Here is a 25,525-nt window from a genome sequence, read left to right as displayed (position 1 = left end):
CCTCCCCAACAAGGATTAGGAAGGATAAACCGGGCAATGCCGGGTACTCAGCTAGTATGGGAATATACACACAACAGATTGCAGTATTAGAGGTCTAAACAAGTAGAATGAAGCTCCAACCATCAATAATATGTAGTAGAATGCAGTAATATGCAGTAAAAGCTGCTTAACCTGTTGGGGATGGAGGGCGTATGGATACGCCATCGCATCCCGGTACTTAAGGACGGAGGGCGCTTTTCCGATCATTGCCGCTCGCCGGGCGGTGATCGGACCGGGATGACTGCTGAAATCATTCAGCAGGCATCCAGTGCCAATGCTCAGGGGGGTCCATAGATCCTCCCATGTCGGCGCAATTCTCCAGTGAGCTCACACTGGCGATTTGCAGCTATTCCGGGTCATACGGTCCCCCTGAAGGGATTGGAGTGAGGTGGCAGGGTTGCAACCCCTCCTATCCCTGCTATTGGTCGTCTAGAAGCGACGACCAATAACAGATTGGGGGCGGGGGGGGGTTAACTTTCGGTTTCTCCGTTCTGCCCACCCACAATAGGCGGGGCAAAACGGGGAAACCGAAGAGGACCGATGCCGAAGATCCACTTACCCATCGGCGGAGGCGACCAACGGCGGCAGAAGAGGACAGCGATGCGGCTCCCTGGATCCTACGGTTGTCGGCAAGTTGTCTAGCAACATCTGGAGGGCTACCGTTTGAGACCACTATATAGTGGTCTCTAAACTGTAGCCCTCCAGATGTTGCAAAACTACAACTCCCAGCATGCCCAGACAGCTGTTTGCTGTGTGGGCATTCTGGGATTTGTAGTTTTGCAACAGCTGGAGGGCTACAGTTCGGAGATCACTGTGCAGTGGTCTCTAAACTGTGGCCCTCTAGATCTTGCAAAACTAAAACTCCCAGCATGCCCACACAGCAGTCGCTGTCTGGGCATGCTGGGATTTGCAGTTTTGCAACACCTGGAGGGCCGCAATTTGGAGATCACTGTGCAGTGGTCTCTAAACTGTAGCCCTCCAGATGTTGCAAAAGTGCAAATCCCAGCATGCCCAAACAGCTGTCTCAGCATTCTGGGAGTTGTAGTTGCGTACCTCCAGCTGTTGCATAACTACATCTCCCAGCATGCCCTTTGGTGATCAGTACATGTTGGGAGTTGTAGTTTTGCAACAGCTGGAGGCACACTGATTGGAAAATACTGAGTTAGGTAACAGAACCTAACTGAAGGTTTTCCAACCAGTGTGCCTCCAGCCAGGTCCGCCATCAGGGGGGTACAGCCCAGGGGCGGACATATCGCCTGTGCAGCCGGTTCAGCTGCACAGGGGCCCAGCGTGAGAGGGGGCCCGCTGCCCTCTCCAGGTCCGGCCCCAGAGGCGAGCATTAAGCCACATACCACCGCATACTCCCCGACCACGGCAAGTTTGACAGCACCCGGATGGACGCTGCGTTCAACCACCCCTGCAGTCAGTGGCGTCTCTGGGGGGGGGGGGGGGGGGTTAGGGGGGGCCAAAGGGGGCCACGGCCCCCCCTACATCATGATTGCCCCCCCTAGCAGCAGTAGGTCACTAGCAGCTCTCATGGCCACCAGTAAGGGGCCCGAGCCCCCGCTGCACCCCCCGCCCCCCCGGAGCCATCTACTCCGCCATTCTTTTTTTAGATAAATCTACAGCCTGCAGCCCTGTCACCACGCAGGGGCCGCGCTATGCAGACTGAGAAGAGCAGACAGGAAGCTCCCCCCCCCCTCTCTCACTCCCCTGTATACTGGACCTTGTGGAGCAGGCCCGCTGTGTGTATACAGGCCCGGACACCACCAGTATGGAAGACTTACCTGCCCAGTGCCCACTGCTGATGCTGCCCTTTTAAAGTAAGTAACTTGCTTGGGGGAGAGGGGGAAAGTTGTAGGAGACAGTGGGAGGTAGTTTAGTGTTTCCCAACCAGGGGGCCTCCAGCTGTTGCAAAACTACAACTCCCAGCATTCCTTTGGCTTTATGAGCATACTGGGAGTTGTAGTTTTGCAACAGCTGGAGACCCCCAGGTTGGGAAACACTGATCTATCTATCTATCTATTATATATCTATCTCCTATCTATCTATCTATCTATCTCATATCTATCCATCCATCTATATCCATCTATTTATGCATCTATCTTTCTCATATCTATCTATCTATCCTCATATCTATCTCATATCTATCTATCTATCTATCTCATATCTATCTCATATCTATCTATCTAGCTATCTATCTCATATCTATCTATCTATCTAGCTATCTATCTCATATCTATCTATCTCATATCTATCTATCTCATATCTATCTATCTATCTATCTATCTATCTATCTAACTCAGATAGATGAGAGATAGATAGATAAATAGATATGAGAGATAGATAGGTAGATGGATGATATATAGATAGATGCACAAATATATATATATAGAGAGAGAGAGAGAGAGAGAGAGAGAGATGAGATAGATAGAAAGATAGATAAATAGATGATATATAGATAGAGAGATGATATATAGAAATATACATAAATAGATGGATAGATAGATGATAGACAGATCGATAGATAGAATGTAGATACATAGATATTATATAGATAGATAGATGATAGATAGATATGATATAGACAGATAGATTAGATAGATAGGAGATAGATGGACATGATATAGATAGATGGATATTATATAGATACATTTATATGATATAGATAGATCAGTTTCCCAACCAGGGGGCCTCCAGCTGTTGCAAAGCTAAAGCTCCCAGCATTCCTCTGGCTTTATGAGCATACTGGGAGTTGTAGTTTTGCAACAGCTGGAGGCCCCCCTAGTTGGGAAACACTAGCTAGAGGCCCCCTGGTTGAGATACACTGATCTATCTATCTATCTCATATCTATCTATCTATCTCATATCTATTATCTATCTATCTATATATCATCTATCTATCTATCTACACAACTAAAGATCCAGCGGCACTCCCAGATAAGGTGCAAAAACATAGTGTTTTATTCCCCCATGTATGTGTGACGTTTCGATACCATCCCGCCATCTTCATCATACGTACAGTTGTACATTCTGTAGTCTCTGTGACATCACTGTGCTTCATAATAAACTGTGACATCACTGTGCTTCATAATAAACTGTGACATCACTGTGCTTCATAACAAACTGTGACATCACTGTGCTTCATAATAAACTGTGACATCACTGTGCTTCATAATAAACTGTGACATCACTGTGCTTCATAATAAACTGTGACATCACTGTGCTTCATAATAAACTGTGACATCACTGTGCTTCATAATAAACTGTGACATCACTGTGCTTCATAATAAACTGTGACATCACTGTGCTTCATAATAAACTGTGACATCACTGTGCTTCATAATAAACTGTGACATCACTGTGCTTCATAATAAACTGTGACATCACTGTGCTTTATAATAAACTGTGACATCACTGTGCTTCATAATAAACTGTGACATCACTGTGCTTCATAATAAACTGTGACATCACTGTGCTTCATAATAAACTGTGACATCACTGTGCTTCATAATAAACTGTGACATCACTGTGCTTCATAATAAACTGTGGCATCACTGTGCTTCATAATAAACTGTGACATCACTGTGCTTCATAATAAACTGTGACATCACTGTGCTTCATCCTGTAATTTGATGTCACTGTGTATAACAACCCTGTAGTGACATCACAGTTTATTATTCTTGAATGCTGACTTCACTGTGTATATTTTCCTGGCACAATGACATCACTGTATAGTTACCCTCTACTGTGACAACACTGCGTTTATTAACCCTGTAGTGGCAAAACTGTTTATTGTCCCTGTACAGAGACATTACTGTTTATATTAACTCTGAACTGTGATGTCACTGTGCATATTTACCCTGTATTGTCACTCGCAGTGCAAGGTAAATATGTACAGTGGCATTAGGGTATACAGGCTTAATATATACAGTGATGTCACAGTGCAGTGTAAGTATCAACAGTGATGTCGCAGTACAGGGATAATACAGTGATGTTACAGTTCAGAGATAATACACACAGTGATGTCACAGTACAGGGATAATTTACACAGTGATGTCACAGTACAGGGATAATATACACAGTGATGTCACAGTACAGGGATAATACACAGTGATGTCACAGTACAGGGATAATACACACAGTGATGTCACAGTACAGAGATAATACACACAGTGATGTCACAGTACAGGGATAATACACAGTGATGTCACAGTACAGGAATAATACACACAGTGATGTCACAGTACAGAGATAATACAAACAGTGATGTCACAGTACAGGGAGGGATAATATACACAGTGATGTCATAGTACAGGGATAGTACACAGTGATGTCACAGTACAGGGATAATACACAGTGATGTCACAGTACAGAGATAATACACACAATGATGTCACAGTACAGGAATAATACACAGTGATGTCACAGTACAGGAATAATACACAGTGATGTCACAGTACAGGGATAATATACAGAGTGATGTCACAGTACAGGGATAATATACAGAGTGATGTCACAGTACAGAGATAATATACACAGTGATGTCACAGTATAGGGATAATATACACAGTGATGTCACAGTACAGGGATAATACACATAGTGATGTCACAGTACAGGGATAATACACATAGTGATGTCACAGTACAGGGATAATATACACAGTGATGTCACAGTACAGGGATAATACACACAGTGATGTCACAGTACAGGGATAATATACACAGTGATGTCACAGTACAGGGATAATATACACAGTGATGTCTCAGTACAGGGATAATACACAGTGATGTCACAGTACAGGCATAATACACAGTGATGTCACAGTACAGAGATAATACACACAGTCATGTCACAGTACAGAGATAATACACACAGTGATGTCACAGTACAGGGATAATACACAGTGATGTCACAGTACAGAGATAATACACACAGTGATGTCACAGTACAGGGAGGGATAATATACACAGTGATGTCATAGTACAGGGATAATACACAGTGACGTCACAGTACAGGGATAATACACAGTGATGTCACAGTACAGGGATAATATACACAGTGATGTCACAGTACAGGAATAATACACGCAGTGATGTCACAGTACAGGGATAATACACAGTGACGTCACAGTACAGGGGTAATACACAGTGACGTCACAGTGCAGGGATAATACACAGTGATGTCACAGTACAGGGATAATACACAGTGACGTCACAGTACAGGGATAATACACACAGTGATGTCACAGTACAGGGATAATACACAGTGACGTCACAGTACAGGGATAATACACACAGTGATGTCACAGTACAGGGATAATACACAGAGTGATGGCACAGTACAGAGATAATACACAGTGACGTCACAGTACAGGGATAATACACAGTGATGGCACAGTACAGAGTTAATACATAGTGATGTCACATTACAGGGATAATACACAGAGTGATGCCACAGTACAGAGATAATACACAGTGATGTCACAGTACAGGGATAATACACAGTGATGTCACAGTATAACCATCTCACAGCCGGACCACCATGTAATTTCAGCAGAAAATAAAGCAGGGCCTCATGTTCAAGTTTCGCCTAAGGCCTCACAAAGTCTAGAGTGGCCCTACCATGGGACCCAGTGGGACCATAAGTCAAAGGTGGCACTTTTCAGGCGCGGCATTTTGCTGTCCCCTTTTTTTTTTTGGCCTAGTAGGTTCATGGTAGGGTTGGTGCCGCCGTTGCTCACTGTTCTAAAGCAGCTGCGGGGTATAATAGCGCAGCGGGCACTTTAGACAGTGAGTCTGCTTCCGGCCGACCGGGCTCTGACGAGGGACGTCGCACAAGTGACCTACTTCTGCAGACACGCTCAGGAGGACGTCAGTGACGTCACTCGTCAGGCTGCCGCCGGAGAGGAGAAGCGCTGTGCAGGGCAGGTAAGTGTGTCTCTGTGTGTGTCTGTGTCTGTCTGTGTATTTGGGGGGGGGGGGGGGGCTATGGCTACCTAATGTGAGGAATCTATGCTACCTAATGTGGGGAAACTATGTTACCTAATGTGGGGAATCTGTGCTTCCTAATGTGGGGAAACTATGCTACCTAATGTGGGCAAACTATGCTACCTAATGTGGGGAATCTATGTTACCTAATGTGGGGAAACTATGTTACCTAATGTGGGGAATCTGTGCTACCTAATGTGTGGAAACTATGCTACCTAATGTGGGGAAACTATGTTACCTAATGTGGGGAATCTGTGCTACTTAATGTGGGGAAACTATGCTACCTATTGTGGGGAAACTATGTTACCTAATGTGGGGAATCTGTGCTACCTATTGTGGGGAAACTATGCTACTTAATGTGGGGAAACTATGATACCTAATGTGGGCAAACTATGCTACCTAATGTGGGGAAACTGCTAACTAATGTAGGGAATCTATGCTACCTAATGTGGGGAAACTATGCTACCTAATGTGAGGAAACTATGCTTCCTAATCTGGGGAATCTATGCTGCCTAATGTTGGGAATCTATGCTACCTAATGGGGGGAATCTATGCTACCTAACATGGGAAAGCTATGCTACCTAATGTGGGGAAACTATGCTACCTAATGTGGGGGGCTTGAATGAGCTGCGGCATATGGGAGGCCTTAATAAATAATTAGAAACTTATACAGCAAGTGACATATGGGGGTCCACCTGAGTAAGTGACACATGGAGGGGGGGTCCTGAACAATTGATGTTTTGGGGGGGGGGTGGGGGGCAGGCACATTCTTTGCACAAGGGCCCTCTGCTGTCTGTGTCCGCCCCTGGTACAGCCAGTACCCCAGTAAGGGGCCCGAGCTCCCAAGGAGGCCCGGCCCCGCTGCACCCCCCCCCCCTCTAGTGGCTGGAGGACACATACAGATCAGCCACTGTGTCAGCCTGTCAGAACTCAGGACCTGCGCACCGCAGCTACAGCTGAACACACAGGTCCTGCAGCTAACAGAGTGATACAGTGACCAGAGGTCCGGAGGCTACAGAGTCTACTATATACTGTACAGACAGGACACTCACTGCTGCCTCTACTGTCTGCCTCCTCCTCACTGGTTCTGACTCCTCCTGCTGATGGCACAGAGGAACAGGAGCTGCTCAGGGGAAGATCTGCAACACTGGGTGAGAGGAGAGCCTCATCATATTACTGTGCGAGGGAGGCTGAGAGTCCTGCTATGTGTGAGGAGGGGGCTGGATAGGGGGTCCTCTTATGTGGAAAGAAGGGGGGCAGGGGGGCTGAGAGTCCTGCTATGTGTGAGGAGGGGGCTGAATAGGGGGTCCTCTTATGTGGAAAGAAGGGGGCAGTGGGGGCTGAGAGTCCTGCTATGTGTGAGGAGGGTGCTGGATAGGGGGTCCTCTTATGTGGAAAGAAGGGGGGCAGGGGGGGCTGAGAGTCCTGCTATGTGTGAGGAGGGGGCTGGATAGGGGGTCCTCTTATGTTGAAAGAAGGGGGGCAGGGGTGGCTGAGAGTCCTGCTATGTGTGAGGAGGGGGCTGGATAGGGGGTCCTCTTATGTGGAAAGAAGGGGGGCAGGGGGGGCTGAGAGTCCTGCTATGTGCTAGGAGGGGGCTGGATAGGGGGTCCTCTTATGTGGAAAGAAGGGGGGCAGGGGGGGCTGAGAGTCCTGCTATGTGTGAGGAGGGGGCTGGATAGGGGGTCCTCTTATGTGGAAAGAAGGGGGGCAGGGGGGGCTGAGAGTCCTGCTATGTGTGAGGAGGGGGCTGGATAGGGGGGTCCTCTTATGTGGAAAGAAGGTGGGGGCAGGGGGGGCTGAGAGTCCTGCTATGTGTGAGGAGGGGGCTGGATAGGGGGTCCTCTTATGTGGAAAGAAGGGGTTAGCGGGGCTGAGAGTCCTGCTAAGTGTTGGGGGGGGTCTGGATAGGGGGGTCCTCTTATGTGTAGAGAAGGTGGGAAGGGGGGCTGAGAGTCATGCTATGTGTTAGGGGGGGGTCTTGATAGGGGGGGCTGTTATGTGGAGAGAAGGTGGGGGCTGAGAGTCCTGCTATGTATGAGGTGGGGACTGGATGGGGGGGTGTTATGTGGAGAGAAGGTGGGAAGGGGGGCTGAGAGTCTTGCTATGTATGAGGTGGGGTCTGGATAGGGGGGTGCCTGTTATGTATAGAGAAGGGGGGCAGGGGGGGCTGAGAGTGCTGCTATGTGTTGGGGGGGGTCTAGATAGTGGGGCCTCTTATGTGGAGAGAAGGGGGGCAGGGGGGGTTGAGAGTCCTGCTATGTGTGAGGAGGGGACTGGATAGGGGGGTGCCTGTTATGTATAGAGAAGGGGGGCAGGGGGGGCTGAGAGTCCTGCTATGTGTTGGGGGGGGGCTGGATAGTGGGGTCTCTTATGTGGAGAGAAGGGGGGCAGGGGGGGCTGAGAGTCCTGCTATGTGTGAGGAGGGGGCTGGATAGGGGGGTGCCTGTTATGTATAGAGAAGGGGGGCAGGGGGTGCTGAGAGTCCTGCTATGTGTTGAGGGGGTCTAGATAGTGGGGCCTCTTATGTGGAGAGAAGGGGGGCAGGGGGGCTGAGAGTCCTGCTATGTGTTGGGGGGGTCTAGATAGTGGGGCCTCTTATGTGGAGAGAAGGGGGGCAGGGGGGGCTGAGAGTCCTGCTATGTGTGAGGAGGGGGCTGGATAGGGGGGGTGCCTGTTATGTATAGAGAAGGGGGCAGGGGGGGCTGACAGTCCTGCTATGTGTTGGGGGGGGCTGGATAGTGGGGCCTCTTATGTGGAGAGAAGGGGGGCAGGGGGGGGCTGAGAGTCCTGCTATGTGTGAGGAGGGGGTCTAGATAGTGGGGCCTCTTATGTGGACAGAAGGGGGGCAGGGGGGGCTGAGAGTCCTGCTATGTATGAGGTGGTGACTGGATGGGGGGGGGCTGTTATGTGGAGAGAAGGGGGGGCTGAGAGTCCTGCTATGTATGAGGTGGGGTCTGGATAGGGGGGTGCCTGTTATGTATAGAGAAGGGGGGCAGGGGAGGCTGAGAGTCCTGCTATGTGTTGGGGGGGGGGTCTAGATAGTGGGGCCTCTTATGTATAGAGAAGGGGGGCAGGGGGGGCTGAGAGTCCTGCTATGTGTGAGGTGGGGGGGGAGGCTGGAGAAGGGAGACCTGCTGTTACTACTGTTTATTGTCTTTTAATTGGGGGACAATATGAATTACACTCAGGTCACCCAGGTGTTTCAGAGTAATCATAATTTATAAATTCTGCCGCTACCTGGGAACTATTCCTTGGGGTGGGTCTCAGGACTAGTTACTCAGGTCCCTGTGCAAAATATAACTGGGAAAATAGTGTAAAAACATTTTTAACAACCGCCTCTCAAAAACTGAAACATTGCGCTGATTGTTTAAATAAAAAAAAAATTTTTTTTTTAATCCTGGCTCCTAGATTCAAGACAAATTTGTTAAAGGAGTGCTCTGCTACTTTACTCCTTATCCCCTATCCACAGGATAGGGGATAAGTGTCCGATCCAAAGGGGACCTGGCACAGTGCCCTGGCTCCCTTTGCACATGAAGCGGGGTTATATACAGCGTTATGTATTTCTGGCTCTTCCATAGAGATGAATGCGTTAGGAGAGCGACATGCAGGAATTCGTGAGGGGTTTCTGTGGTCGGACCCCTTGTAATCAGAAACGATCTATCTTGTGTATAGGGGATAAGAAGTAAAGCAGCAAAGTACCCCTTTAAGCCCTGTAGTATACAGAATTAGGTCAGTAACAGTATGATGGTAATATCTATGGTTATATTTCCTTTTTCCTTCCTTACTCTTTGAACTCACGGGATCTTGTTTTTCTTGTCCTGTGCTTAAAACATTTTTTTCATAGATGATGGGGAAGATAGCAGGCATGCCCAGGAGACGGCCAAGGGGGCCCAGGCCTTGAGCTGTGTGAGGGGCCCCAAAATGTCTGATGGCATCCCTGCCTCTAGCTGTTGCAAAAGTACAATTCCCAGCAAGCACGATCTGTCAGTGCATGCTGGGAGTTGTAGTTTTGAAACAGCTGGAGGTCCCCCCCCCCCCCCCCCCCCATGTGAATGTACAGGGTACATTCACACTTGTGGGTTTACAGAGGGGTTCCTGCTTAAAGTTTTCAAATTTTCAAATTTTCCATCGCAGCGCAAACTCCTAGCGGGAAACTCACCATAAACCGCTGCCAGTGCGAATGTACCCTAAAAACACTTAACTACACTACACTAACACATAATAAAGGGTAAAACACTACATATACACACCCTTACACTGTCCACCCAATAAAAATGAAAATGTATCGTATGGCAGTGTTTACATAATGGAGCCTCCAGCTGTTGTAAAACAACAACTCCCAGCATTTCCGGACAGCCACTGACAACAGCTGGAGGCACCCTGTTTGGGAATCACTGGCGTAGAATACCCCTATATCCACCCCTATGCAATCCCTAATTTAGTCCTCAAATACGCATGGCACCCTCTCACTTCGGAGCCCTGTCGTATTTCAAGGAAACAGTTTAGGGCCACATATGGGGTATTTCCGTACTGGGGAGAAATTGCAATCCCCTTATGAAAAGGAAAAATTGGGGTCTACACCAGCCTGTTAGTGTAAAAAAAAAAAATTACATTAACATGCTGATGCTGCCATATACATTTATTTTCACAAGAGGTAAAAGGAAAAAAAGACCCCAAAATTTGTAACGCAATTTCTCCATAGTACGGAAATGCCCCATATGTGGGGGTAAAATGCTCTGTGGGCACACAATATGGCTCAGGAGTGAGCGCACTATGTACATTTGAAGCCTAAATTGGTGATTTGCACAGGGGTGGCTGATTTTACAGCGGTTCTGACATAAACGCAAAAAAATTAATACCCACATGTGATCCCATTTTGGAAATTACACCCCTCACAGAACGTAACAAGGGGTATAGTGAGCCTTAACACCCCACAGGTGTCTGACGAATTTTCATTAACCTCTTCAGGACATAGGGCGTATGGATACGCCCTGCATCCCGAGTCCTTAAGGACCGAGGGCGTATCCATACGCCTGTGGGAATTCCGGCTCCCACCGCTAGCCGGTTGGGGACCGGAGCCAGATGCCTGCTGAAATCGTTCAGCAGGCATCCTGGCATATCGCCCAGGGGGGTCATTATGTCCCCCCATGTCGGCGATCGCCGCAGATCGCTGGACAATTCAGTCCAGCGATCTGCGGCGATTCCGGGTCAATCGGGTCTCTAGTGACCCGGTGACCCGGAATTACTGGCTGTTCGGGGCCGTCTCTGACGGCCCCGAACAGCCAGAGCCTGCAGGGGTGAGGTGGCACTGGTGCCACCTCACAATCGCCCTGATTCGTCGGCCGGATTACCGGCCGACCAATCAGGGCGCCTGCTGCGGGTGTCACTCCCGCACCCGCTCCGCCCCTCTTCCGGAGGACGTGAGCGGGTGCGGGACGTGCACCCCGGGTGCTGGGGACCCCGATCCCCGGCGTCAATGTTGGGATCGGGGCCCCAGGAGCAGCGACGGCGGCGGGACTGACCTCATGCGGCTGGATCGTTGGAGGTGAGTGACAGCCTCCTGCTGTTGCTTAGCAACAGCTCCCAGCATGCAAAAAGGGCATGCTGGGAGCTGTAGTTATGCAACAGCAGGAGGCAGACCACCACAACTCCCAGCATTCCCTTATGGGCATGCTGGGACTTATGGTTTTGCAACAGCTGGAGGCACATTTTTTCTATGGAAAAGTGCACCTTCAGCTGTTGTATAACTACAACTCCCAGCTTGCACAAACAGCTAAAGTGCATGCTGGGAGTTGTAGTGGTGCATCTGCTGGTTGCATAACTACAACTCCCAGCATGCCCGTTGGCTGTCGGTGACTGCTGAGAGTTGTAGTTTTGCAACAGCTGAAGGCACACTGGTTGTGAAACTCAGAGGTTTTTTTTTTTACCTAACTCAGTGTTTCACGACCGGTGTGCCTCCAGCTGTTGCAAACTACAACTCTCAGCAGTCACCATACACCATGCACCGTACATGCTGGGAGTTGTAGTTTTGCAACAGCTGGAGGCACACTGGTTGTGAAACACTGAGTTAGGTCACAAACTCAGTGATACACAACCAGTGTGCCTACAGTTGTTGCAAAACTACAACTCTCAGCAGTCACCCACAGCCAATGGGCATGCTGGGAGTTGTAGTTATTCAACAGCTGGATGTCCCCCCCCCCCCCCTAATGTGAACGTACAGGGTACACTCACATGGGTCGAGGATTACAGTAAGTATCTGGCTGCAAGTTTGAGCTGCCGCAAACTTTCTGCTAGCTCAAACTGCCAGCAAAAAACTACTGTGAACCCCCGACCGTGTGACTGTACCCTAAAAACACTACACTAACACAAAAAATAAAATAAAAAGTTAAAAACACTACATATACACATACCCCTATACAACCCCCCTCCCCTCCCCAATATAAATTAAAAACGTCTGGTACGCCACTGTTTCCAGAACGGAGCCTCCAGCTGTTGCAAAACAACTCCCAGTATTGTCGGACAGCCGTTGACTGTCCAGGCATGCTGGGAGTTTTGCAACAGCTGGAGGCACCCTGTTTGGGAATCACTGGCGTAGAATTTCCCTATGTCCACCCCTATGCAAGTCCCTAATTCAGGCTTAAATGTGCATGGCGCTCTCACTTTGGAGCCCTGTCGTATTTCAAGGCAACAGTTTAGGGTCACATATGGGGTATCGCCGTACTCGGGAGAAATTGTGTTACAAATTTTGGGGGGTATTTTCTGCTTTTACCCTTTTTAAAAATGTAAAATTTTTGAGAAAACAAGCATTTTAGGTAAAAAATTATTTTTTTTTTTTACATATTCAAAAGTCGTGAAACACCTGTGGGGTATAAAGGTTCACTTAACCCCTTGTTACGTTCCCCGAGGGGTCTAGTTTCCAAAATGATATGCCATGTGGTTTTTTTTTTTGCTGTGCTGGCACCATAGGGGCTTCCTAAATGCGGCATGCCCCCAGAGAAAAATTTTCTTTCAAAAAGCCAAATGTGACTCATTCTCTGCCGAGACCTGTAGTGCGCAGAGCACTTTTCACCCCCATATGGGGTGTTTTCTGAATCAGGAGAAATTGGGCTTCAAATTTTTAGGGGTATTTTCTGCTATTACCCTTTTTAAAAATTAAAAATTTTTGGGAAAACAAGCATTTTAGGTAAAGGTTTTTTTTTTTTTTACATTTGCAAAAGTCGTGAAACACCTGTGGGGTATTAAGGTTCACTTTATCCCATGTTACATTCCCCGAGGGGTCTAGTTTCCAAAATGGTATGCCATGTGTTTTTTTTTTTTGCTGTTCTGGCACCATAAGGGCTTCCTAAATGCAACATGCCCCCCAAAAACTATTTCAGAAAAACGTACTCTCCAAAATCCCCTTGTTGCTCCTTCGCTTCTGAGCCCTCTACTGTGCCCGCCGAACACTTTACATAGACATATGAGGTATGTCCTTACTCGAGAGAAATTGGGCTACAAATACAAGTAAAAATGTTGTCCTTTTACCCCTTGTAAAAATTCTAAAATTGGGTCTACGAGAACATGTGAGTGTAAAAAATGAAGATTGTGAATTTTCTCCTTCACTTTGCTGCTATTCGTGTGAAACACCTAAAGGGTTAAAACACTTACTGAATGTCATTTTGAATACTTTGGGGGGTTTAGTTTTTATAATGGGGTCATTTATGGGGTATTTCTAATATGAAGACCCTTCAAATCCACTTCAAACCTGAACTGGTCCCTGAAAAATACTGAGTTTGAAAATTTTGTGAAAAATCGGAAAATTGATGCTGACCGTTGAAGCCCTCTGGTGTCTTCAAAAAGTAAAAACTCGTCAATTTTATGATGCAAACATAAAGTAGACATATTGTATATGTGAACCAAAAAAAAATGTATTCGTAATATCCATTTTCCTTACAAGCAGAAAGCTTCAAAGTTAGAAAAATGCAAAATTTTCAAATTTTTCATCAAATTTACGGATTTTTCACCAAGAAAGGATGCAAGTATCGACAAAAATTTACCACTATGCTAAAGTAGAATATGTCAAGAAAAAACATTCTCGGAATCAGAATGATAACTAAAAGCATTCCAGGGTTATTAAAGTTTAAAGTGACAGTGGTCAGATGTGCAAAAAACGCTCCGGTCCTTAAGGCCAAAATGGGCTCCGTCCTGAAGTGGTTAAAGTTGGATGGGAAAATGAAGAAAACATTTTTTTTCACAAAAATGCTGGTTTTACCCTAAATTTTTCATTTTCCCAAGGGAAAATAGGAAAAAAGCCCCCCAAAATTTGTAATCCCATTTCTTCTGAGTAAGAACATACCCCATATGTGGACATCAAGTGCTCTGCTGGCGCACTACAATGCTCGGAAGAGAAGGAGCGCCATTGGGATTTTGGAGAGAAAATTTGTCCGGAATTGAAGGCTACGCGTGTTTACAAAGCCCCCATAGTGAACAATGGACTGCCCCCCCCCCCACATGTGACCCCATTTTGGAAATTACACCCCTCACGGAATTTTGTAAGGGGTGCAGTGAGCATTTATGCCCCACTGGTGTCTGACAGATTTTTGGAACAGTGGTCCATGAAAATGAAAATTGTAATTTTTCATTTGCACAGTCCACTGTTCCAAAGATCTGTCAAACGCCAGTGGGGTGTAAATGCTCACTGCAACGCTTATTAAATTCTGTGAGGTGTGTATTTTCCAAAATGGGGTCACATGTGGGGGGTTCACTGTTCTGGCACCACGGGGTACTTTGTAAACGCACATGGGGTTACAAAATTTGGGGGCATTTTCTCCTATTACCCCTTGTAAAAATGTAAAATTTTGGGGGAAAAACTGCATTTTAGTGAAAAAAATTTTTTTTCATTGAGGGGTGTAGTTTCCAAAATAGTATGCCATGTGTTTTTTTTGTTCTGGCACAATAGGGGCTTCCTAAATTCGACATGCCCCCCAAAAACCATTTCAGCAAAATTTGCTTTCCAAGAGGCAAATGTGACTCCTTCTCTTCTGAGCATTGCAGTTCGCCCGCAGAGCATTTTACGTCCTAACATGGGGTATTTCCATACTCAGAAGATATAGGGTTACAAATATTGGGGGGCATTTTCTCCCATTACCCTTTGTAAGAATGGTACATTTTGAAAAAAAAACTGCTCTTTATTGAAAATTTTCTTTTTTCATTTACACATCCGACTTTAACGAAAAGTCGTCAAACACCTGTGGGGTATTAAGGCTCACTGGACCCCTTGTTACATGCCTTGAGGGGTGTAGTTTCCAAAATAGTATACCATGTGGGGTTTATTTTATTTTTATTTTTGCTGTTCTGGCACCATAGGGGCTTCCTAAATGTGACATGCCCCTCAAAAACCATTTCAGAAAAACTCACTCTCCAAAATCCCATTGTTGCCCATTCCCTTCTGAGCCCCCTACTGTGCTTGCCGAGCACTTCACATACACATATGAGGTATTAATTGGGTTACAAATTTTGGGGGGATTTTTCTCCTATCACCCCTTGTGGTGGATGACTATGTGAGCTTCCTCTCTATTCATACAGGGTAAAAGAGACCTCCATTCTGGTCAGATCCCTACCAATAAGCTAGCTATTACCGATCCTGTGGACAGATGATCATTTTAAATATTGGAGTTTCCCCTTTAATCCTCTCCTGTGCCTCATAGTGATCCTTAGATAATATTAGAGGAACACTTTCCAAACTCTGTAACACCCTCTCTGGAAAATATTGGTAAATCCTGGGTGGTGATAAACCCTAGAGATTACCCATTTTTAGAATCTGTCTATGGTGTAAAATAAAGACAACCATACAATGTTCATGGACAACTTTGCATTTATTATCTGAGACCTAGTAAAGAAGATTGTTCAGCAAAGTCAATTGTCAACCTGTCTACATCTTATATAGAATTTATCCTTCTCCCATAACTAAGACTGGACACTCAAAAATAATTTATGTTGCTCGGCTTAAAAAATAGGTCCTAATGGTGGTGAAGCCGTATCATGACATATATACTGTACATTAATGACTATGGACCTACAACCTAATGTATGTGGGTGATGACCACTTATTGGATGTAGCAGAACATTACAGGCCCTTACAAGGCTTTATTATTCCAGCCATTACAGCAGGTACAATATCTGGTTATTCCTGCACCAGGATCATTTGGATTCCCCCACAACCGCCCTTGTTATAACCTTCCAGCAGAGTCTATGGGCACCACTGCCAACCTATACAGCACATAAAAGTCACATCACTCTGCTCCATCTACTAATAAAACAGCACTACAAGAACCAGCCATGAATGTCTCCATTCTTCTGGACACTAGGCTATCACCATGATGCGCACATTACAGTGTATATGGATGCACAGGTCCCTGGACCACTTGCAGCAGGTGCCACCTGATGTTGCTATGACAACATGTCACCTGGACAACGGCTGTTGTTGTTGTTTACCCACAACTGTCAGTTGGACCGAGCGGACGGACGTCTATAGGATCCCAAAGATGGCGGCTACTGGAGGAAGAGGAGATGGCGAGAAGGAGAGAGGAAAGAAGATGAAGAGAGAAGAGGAGGACGAGGAGGAGGAGAAGAGAGGAGATGAGAGAAAGAAGAAAGAGGTGGGCGAGGAGCTGAAGAGAGGAAAGAAGAGGAAGAGAGAAGAGAGCGAGGAGGTGGAGAAGGAGAGAGGAGCGAAGAGGAAGAGAGAAGAGGAGCTCGAGGAGGAGGAGAGAGGAGATGAGAGGAAGAAGAAAGAGGTGAGCGAGGAGCTGAAGAGAGGAAAGAAGAGGAAGAGAGAAGAGAGCGAGGAGGTGGAGAAGGAGAGAGGAGCGAAGAGGAAGAGAGAAGAGGAGCACGAGGAGGAGGAGAAGAGAGAAGAGGAGAGGAAGAAGGAAGATGAGAGCAAGGAGGGGAAGAGAGGGAAGAAGAGGAAGAGAGGAGAGGAGATCGAAGAGGAGGAGAAGAGAGGGAAGAAGAGGAAGAGAGAAGAGGAGGAGAAGAGAGGAGAGGAGAGGAAGAAGGAAAAGGAGATCGAGGAGGAGGAAAAGAAGAGGAGAGGAGAGGATGCCAGAGTATTGGAGGATGAGGATCCAAGACCAGGCACCAGTCAGGCCCCCGGAACATCAATCAACTACCCCAAATTTAACATCAAACACCTTACTGTCCATCAGGTATTGGGTAGGGGCAGCTTTGGAGTGGTAAGTTTATTTAAGTTTATTTTATGTTGAATGGACAATCAATGTAATTTTATCTCATATGTATTTAATGTGCAGCTGAATGTAGGCTATTGCTTTCTGTTATCAGCCCTTATGCTCATGAGGATAGCTGTACATCATGGGGTGAATAACAGACAGTCCAGTATATAACCGGCCCCCATGATCACTCCTATATATCACATATCTGCAGCACTAGAGACCTCCAGTAATGTTTATATCCCTGTGTGTGACAGATATCGGGCCCTTATATAACGCTGCACTGTAATAAGTCCCCATATTAGATCTGGTCTGCTAGAGAGGGGTATTAGACTGTATTAGAGAGTAATCCCTATCTAGTTAGTTACCTTAATAATAATTTTTCTATGTCTGGTAAAATTATTGCCAGAAAATAAATGTCGGTGATTTTCCTCCCCATAATATAGTTTTTGGGAGTAAAACTTTTTTTTACTTAGCACCAGCAAGGGCAAAGCTATAGGGAGTGCAGAGGTAATTATACTGGGGCCCTGGTGCCTAACGGGACCCCAAAGCACATCTGCCCTATAAGTGACCAGTATTATAATTGGCAGATGGGGCCCAGAAGCTACAAGTTACACCTCTGAGCACCAGTATATTCAACCACTGCCCTGTGGGATTTTCTGTTGTTTTTCTCTTCATTTATGTATTTTATGATGTATTGTTTACGTATATTTAATAAAATAATGTCTTTTTTTGAGATTGTTGTTGGGAAGTCTTCTTTGTTTCTGTAGAATTTAATGTTTAATGGTATAGTTTGTAGGACATTTATTGACAGAAATTTTGAAAATACATTGGGGGAGATTTAGTAAAACCTGTCTAGTGGAAAAGTTGCTGAGTTGCCTATAGCAACCAATCAGATCGCTTCTTTCATTTTTGAAAAGGCCTGTAAAAAATGAAAGAAGTGATCTGATTGGTTGCTATGGGCAACTCAGCAACTTTTCCTCTGGACAGGTTTTGATAAATCTCCCCATTGTTATTTATCTGCCTGGTTCTCTTATATATATATATAGAAGAAATATATATATATATAGAAGAAAATGGCGCAGCACTCAAAAATTGTAGAAATGTAGAAAAAACTGTGAATTTATTCCTTCATGTACAACATAAGGCTTTTTTTGTTGGACATGAAGGAATAAATTCATAGTTTTTTCTACATTTTTCGAGTGCTGCGCCATTTTCTTCTATTGCATGGACTGTGATCTGGTCGGGGGGCGCTGGCACTGTGCACTTTTGGTTCAGTAGTGCTGCATTGACTGAGTAAATATATATATATACTTTTCTTTTTTTCTTTTTTTTTCTTTTTCCCTTAGGGGAGATTGATAAAAACCCGTCCATCAGATCACTTTTTTTTAATTTTGCAAAGGCCTTTTCAAAATGAAAGAAGTGATATGATTGGTTGCTATGGGCAACTACATTCTGCAGTTTTGTGTGAAATACTCTGAAATTGTTGTGTGAAAAGTTAGGATTTTTTTTTTATTCCAGATTCTTTACTTGTAAGAAAGATATAGGATTATATATATAATTTATGCCACATACATTAGGTATTTATGTGCATCTATGTCTACTCTTTGTTGACATCATTTGTTAAATGTTATTTTACTTTTTTAGGACATTGACAGGGTTTAGAAATTTGGCAACAATTTTGTAAATTTTATATTTTTAGAGACCAATTCAGTTCAGAAGTGGATCTGAGGGGCCTACGTGTTAGAACCCACTCATTATATGAACTGTACCCCTCAAAGTAATATAAATGACTATTAGCCGTGAAGTCATGATACTCCGGCCCCTGTATCGCCAGTCATTACGCACAGAGCGAGTTTGCTCTGTGCAGTGATGACAGCGGGGTGCCACAGCCGAGATCGCGGGGGTCCCCAGCAGCGGGACCCCCGCGATCAGACATCTTATCCCTTTGGATAGAGGATAAGATGTCTAGGGTAGGAGTACCCCTTTAAGTACCAGGGCACCAAGATGTATATTTACCTCTAATGGGAGAGATTTATTAAAACCTGTGCAGAGGATAAGTTGACCAGTTGCCCATAGCAACCAATCAGATCGCTTCTTTATTTTATTTTTTTAAATGAAAGCAGCGATCTGATTGGTTGCTATGGGCAACTGCTCCACTTTTCCTCTGCACAGGTCTTTATACATCTCCCCCAATGTTCTTAAGGGGTTATCATTCTGATAATACACTGTAACAAAAACCTCCTTATGTCCCTATCATCAGGATAACACACTGTAACAAACCTCCTCCTCATGTAATCACCTTACTACTGGGGTGACACACTGTAACAAACCTCCTCCTCATGTAATCTCCTTACTACTGGTGTGACACACTGTAACAAACCTCCCCATCATGTAATTTCCTTACTACTGGGGTGACATACTGTAACAAACCTCCTCCTCATGTAATCTCCTTACTACTGGGGTGACACACTGAAACAATCCCTCTCCTCATGTAATCTCCTTACTACTGGGGTGACACACTGTAACAAACCTCCTCCTCATGTAATATCCTTACTACTGGGATGACACACTGTAACAAACCTCCTCCTCATTTAACCTCCTTACTACTTGGGTGACACACTGTAACAAACCTCCTCCTCAAGTAATCTCCTTACTACTGGAGTGACACACTGTAACAAACCCTCTCCTCATGTAATCTCCTTACTACTGGGGTGACAAACTGTAACAAACCTCCTTCTCATGTAATCTCCTTACTACCGGGGTGACACACAGTAACAAACCTCCTCCTCATGTAACCTCCTTACTACTTGGGTGACACACTGTAACAAACCTCCTCCTGATGTAATCTCCTTACACCTGGGGTGACACACTGTAACAAACCCTCTCCTCATGTAATCTCCTTACTACTGGGGTGATACACTGCAACAAACCTCCTCCTCATGTAATCTCCTTACTACTGGGGTGACACACTGTAACAAACCTCCTCCTCATGTAATCTCCTTACTACTGGGGTGACACACTGTAACAAACCTCCTCCTGATGTAATCTCCTTACTACTGGGGTGACACACTGTAACAAACCTCCTCATCATGTAATCTCCTTACTACTGGGGTGACACACTGTAACAAACCTCCTCATCATGTAATCTCCTTACTACTGGGGTGAGACACTGTAACAAACCTCCTCCTCATGTAATCTCCTTAATACTGGGGTGAGACACTGTAACAAACCTCCTCCACATGTAATCACCTTACTACTGGGGTGACACACTGTAACAAACCTCCTCATCATGTAATATCCTTACTACTGGGGTGACACACTGTAACAAACCTCCTCATCATGTAACATCCTTACTACTGGGATGACACACTGTAACAAACCTCCTCCACATGTAATCTCCTTAATACTGGGGTGAGACACTGTAACAAACCTCCTCCACATGTAATCTCCTTACTACTGGGGTGGCACACTGTAACAAATCTCCTTCCAGGTAATTACATGTGACATGTGACCTCTCCTCCAGCTCAGCCCCGCCTCCTCCACAGCATCACACAGGTCCTTCAACCATGATCTTTTCTCTCCTCCACAGCTAAGCTCCGCCCCCACATGTGATGGTGACATCATCACAGGTCCTACACCTCCAGCATCTAGCAGTCCGGGCCAGGGGAGGAGACAGAGGGAGGGTAAGAACAGAGAGGTCGGTCCTGCAGGACTAAAGTAACAGGGACGGCATTCCTCCTGTGGAAAAAACAAAGGAACGCCGTTCCTGCAGGACTCGAGCCCTGTTTGTTTCACAGAAATTAAATCAAAGTGGAAGTGGAATTCAAAATGTAATCATTTTTTTTTGACAGATGCTATTTTGTTCTGACATATTTATCACCTTAAGGCTAAGTTTCTTCTTGTTTTTTTGTGCTGCGTCTTTTGGGTTGGAAAAAAAAATGCCTGAAAAAGCGCCAGTGCAATGTCCTGCGTCTGGTGTTTTTTTGGCGTTTTTTCTTGCGTTTTTTCATTTGTGTGGAAATTGCACCTTGGCAGTTTTTTCTGGTACCAAAAATTTGTTCAGCACAAAAAAAAAAAAAAAAAGAAAAAAAAAAAAAGGATGCAGCAGTGATGGAAAATTTTTATTAAATGAAATGTATATATTTTATAACAATATTTTTATTATTTTTTAATATAGTGTGTTTCACTTTTTTCTCTCTTTTTTTTTTTTTTTTTTTTAGGTAGTACTACTCCCAGCATGGAACACACTGTTCCATTATGGGAGTAGTAGTACCTGTACTAATAGACATATCGCCCCGGGTGTCAGTCCTGACACCCGATACGATCGTCCATAATATAGTAGAGATGCAGAGCGGCTCTATACAGCGCTCACATCTCTGCTCTGTACTCCGGCCAGTGATGTGAATAGAACATCATTCATATTTTCCGCAAAGAGCTGTAGCCGGATGGTGGCAGCCAATCACAGCTCTGAGGGAAATATGAATGATGTTCTATTCATATCACTGGCCGGAGTACAGAGCAGAGATGTGAGCGCTGTATACAGCCACTCTGCATCTCTGCTATAGACAGGACGATCGCAGCCTAAGGCTAAGTTTCTGCATTTTTTTTGTGAAAACGCCAAGAAAAACGTCAATTCTGCCGCATGGCGTTTTTTCGGCCAAAAAACGCTGCAGCCAAATGTTAGCTGTAAATCAATGAGAAATCGCAAAATTCTTATTCCACTTGGTGTTTTTCACTTTGGTGTTTTTTTTTAATGCTTTTGGCGTTTTTTCACTCTTTTTTGGCGTTTTTCAGATCCTCAGTATTCGCAGCATGTTGAGCCACTGGCGATTTTTTTTGTCAAAATCGTGGCGTTTTTCTCCCATAGAAGTCTATGAGAGTGAAAAAACGCCAAGAAAAACCATATGGGGGTTTTAACTAGTGTTGAGCGGCATAGGCCATATTCGAATTCGCGAATATTCGCAAATATATGGATGAATATTCGTCATATATTCGCGAATAATCGCATAATCGTAATATTCTAGTTTTTATTTCCGCATATGCGAAGATTCGCGTATGCGAAAATTAACATATGCGAAAATTAGCATATACAAAATTAGTATAAGCGAAATTCGCACACCAGTCCTCACACAGTAGTATTAGAGCCTTCTTTACACCACACAAGCTGGAAGCACGAGAGGGATGATCACTGTGATGTGTACATTGTGAAAAAAAATATATATTCGTAATTATGAATATATAGTGCTCTATTCGCGAATATTCGTGAATTCGCGAATATGCGATAATCGCGTATAAAATTCGCATTGCGATATTCGCGAGCAACACTAGTTTTAACTTTGGCGTTTTTGCAGGCAGTTTTCATTCTTTTTTGCGACTTTAGCGATCCAAAAAAGTGATGGAAATACCTTTTTTAATAAATTTCGTAGGGTACACAAAAAAAAAAAGATACTGTAGTGAAGGAAAAATTGTATCTAATGAAATGTATCTTTATTTATAACAACATTTTTTATTAACTTTTTATACAGGGATCAATTTATGTTGGCGAATGGGGACCTAAAAATGTAGCTGACAATAATAAAACTGTAGTCTGTGTGTGTTTTTCACTTTTTTTCTTTATTTTTTACATTTTTTTAGGTAGTACTCCTACTCCCAGCATGGAACATACTGTTCCACGATAGGCTTAGTAGTACCTGTACTAATTGACAGAGCGCCGTTGCGATCCTCGTGTATAATGTATAGATGCAGTCGCTTTTCTATGGCCCCTGCACTGACATATATATACACATATTCATATTTCCTGCAGAGAGTTGCGATTGGCCAGATGGTTCCAGCCAATCACAGCTCTCCATGGGAAATAGGAACATGTGTATATAAACGTCAGTGCAGGGGACCATAGAAGAGCTGCCGCATCTATACATTATACAGGAGGATCACAGCAGGTGTCAGTAGTGACATCCGCTGTGATCTTTCCTTACCTGCAGGTACTACTACTCCCAACATGAAGCCACAATCTGCTCAATGCTGGAGCTGTAGTACCTGCATTAATAGACAGATCGCAGCGGGTTGTCAGAAGTTACACTCGTTGCGATATGTCTATTAATGCAAGTACTACTGCTCCCAGCATGGAGAAGAGTGTGCTCCATGTTGAGAGTAGTAGTACTTGCAGGTAAGAACAGATCACAGCGGGTATCACTACTGACACCCGCTGCGATCGTCCTGTCTATAGCAGAGATGGAGCGGCTGTATACAGTGCTTGCATCTCTGCACTATACTCGGCCACTCACTCATTCATATTTCCCTCTGAGACCTGTGATTGGCTGCAATCATCCAGCCAAACCCCACTCTGGGGGGAAAATATGAATGATGTTCTATTCACATCACTGGCCGGAGTACAGAACAGAGATGCGAGCGCTGTATAGAGCCGCTCCATCTCTGCTATATTATGGACGATCGCATACGGGTGTCAGCACTGACACCTGGGGCGATATGTCTATAGTACAGGTACTACTACTCCCATCATTGAACAGTCTGTTTCATGCTGGGAGTAGTAGTACTACCTAAAAAATGTAAAAAAACAAAAAAAAAGTAGAAAAAAAAGTTAAACACACACTTTATTTAAAAATAATACAAATATTGTTATAAAATCTATACATTTCGTTTAATAAAAAAATTTCCATCACTGCTGCATCTTTTTTTTTTTTTTTTTTTTGGTACTCAACAAATTTTGGGGTACCAAAAAAAAATTTGCCAAGGTGCAATTTCCACACAAATGAAAAAATGCAAGAAAAAAAACGCCAGACGCAGGAAATTGCACTGGCGTTTTTCATGTGTTTTTTTCTACACAAACAACGCAGCACAAAAAGACAAGTAGAAACTTAGCCTTAGGACTTAGCCATTTTTACCTTAAAGGGGTACTCTGGTGGGAAACATTTTATTTTTTTAATCAATTGGTGCCAGAAAGTTATACAGATTTGTAAATTTCTTCTATTTAAACATCTTAATCCTTCCAGTACTTATCATCTGCTGTATACTACAGAGGAAGTTCTTTTCTTTTATAATTTCTTTTCTGTCTCACCACAGGGCTCTCTGCTGACACCTTTGTCTATGTCAGGAACTGTCCAGAGCAGGAGCAAATCTCCATAGCAAACCTATCCTGCTCTGGACAGTTCCTGGACATGGACAGAGGTGTCAACAGAGAGCACTGTGGTCAGACAGAAAATCAATTAAAAAGAAATGAACTTCCTGTTGGAGCATACAGCAGCTGATAAATACTGGAAGGATTATAATTTTTAAATAGAAGTAATTTACAAATTTGTTTAACTTTCTGGCACCAGTTTGAATTAAAAAAATGTTTTCCACTGGAGTACCCCTTTAAGGAATAATTTTTCCGAATTTCGTTTTTTCCTCCTGAACTTCTAAAAATCCTAACACGTTGAATTCTTTCCTTCATATAGGGGCTTGTTTTTTGTGTCACTAATTGTACCTTGTAATGACATCACTTATTTTATACTATAATTTTGCAAGGGAAAACATTTTTTTTGTGGGGTGAAATAAAAAAATGCCATTTTGCAACTTATTAGGGCTTCCAATTCTATGCAGTGCACTTTTCGGTAAAAATACACCTAATCTTTATTCTATAGGTCATACGGTTACAAGGATACCCAATATATGTAGGTTTTATTTTATTTTACTACTTTAAAAAAAATTATACCTACATGCACCAAAATTAGGATGTTTAAAATTGTCATATTTTGACCCCTATAACTTTTTTATTTTTCTTGCATATGGGGCTATATGAGGGCTCATTTTTGTGCCGTGTTCTGTAATTTTTATTGGTACCATTTTTGTTTTGAAGGGACTTTTTGATCGCTTTTTATTAATAAAACTGATAGCAGTTGGGACCCCACTGGGTTTGAAGCGTCCTCCGCTCATGAGAATGCTTTAAACCCCGGTAAAGGGTTAAGGAACGTACCTGTTAAGGACTCGGGTTAAGGAACGTACCTGTATGCCCTGCATCCTGAGCTGGTAAAAATATCCCATATGTGGCCCTAGAGCGTTACGTGACTCACACAGGCCTCAGACATGATGGAGCACCTATTGGATTTAGTTTTTTTCCTTTTATTTGGGATATTTTATAGGCATCATATCAAGATACAGAGGCCTTGGGGTCCCAAAATATTTTGCAAGACAAATTGATGTTTTCATTGGTACAATTTTGGTGTACACGTAACACTCTGATCTCTTTTATGCAATTTTTTTATTAGGTGGTATGAATAAAA

The 25,525-nt window shown here is 44.4% G+C and overlaps 2 protein-coding genes across 4 annotated transcripts in view; one reads left to right on the top strand and one right to left on the bottom strand.

The window, feature by feature from the left end:
• Positions 1–25,525, bottom strand: part of LOC130296867 (pregnancy zone protein-like) — a 595,153-nt gene that overhangs the window by 54,524 nt on the left and 515,104 nt on the right. The window lies entirely within an intron of this gene.
• On the top strand, positions 15,894–21,171 carry LOC130296866 (uncharacterized). The gene is made up of 2 exons (XM_056548876.1): positions 15,894–17,249; positions 20,836–21,171. The coding sequence occupies exons 1-2, from the start codon at positions 16,389–16,391 to the stop codon at positions 20,965–20,967; spliced, it is 993 nt and encodes a 330-aa protein (XP_056404851.1). The 5' UTR covers positions 15,894–16,388; the 3' UTR covers positions 20,968–21,171.

This window comes from Hyla sarda, chromosome 12, assembly GCF_029499605.1.
Source record: "Hyla sarda isolate aHylSar1 chromosome 12, aHylSar1.hap1, whole genome shotgun sequence".
NCBI lineage: Eukaryota > Metazoa > Chordata > Amphibia > Anura > Hylidae > Hyla > Hyla sarda.
The sequence above is the reverse complement of the archived record's forward strand: the minus strand, read 5'-3'. Positions and strand labels throughout refer to the sequence as shown.

What these genes read in the sequence shown, in the direction of transcription:
- LOC130296866 (XM_056548876.1), top strand. Translation starts at nt 16,389, where the DNA reads ATGATGCGCACATTACAGTGTATATGGATGCACAGGTCCCTGGACCAC. An exon ending in GTAGGGGCAGCTTTGGAGTG is followed by an intron (nt 17,250 to 20,835) that starts GTAAGTTTATTT and finishes TCTCCTCCACAG; the next exon opens with CTAAGCTCCGCCCCCACATG.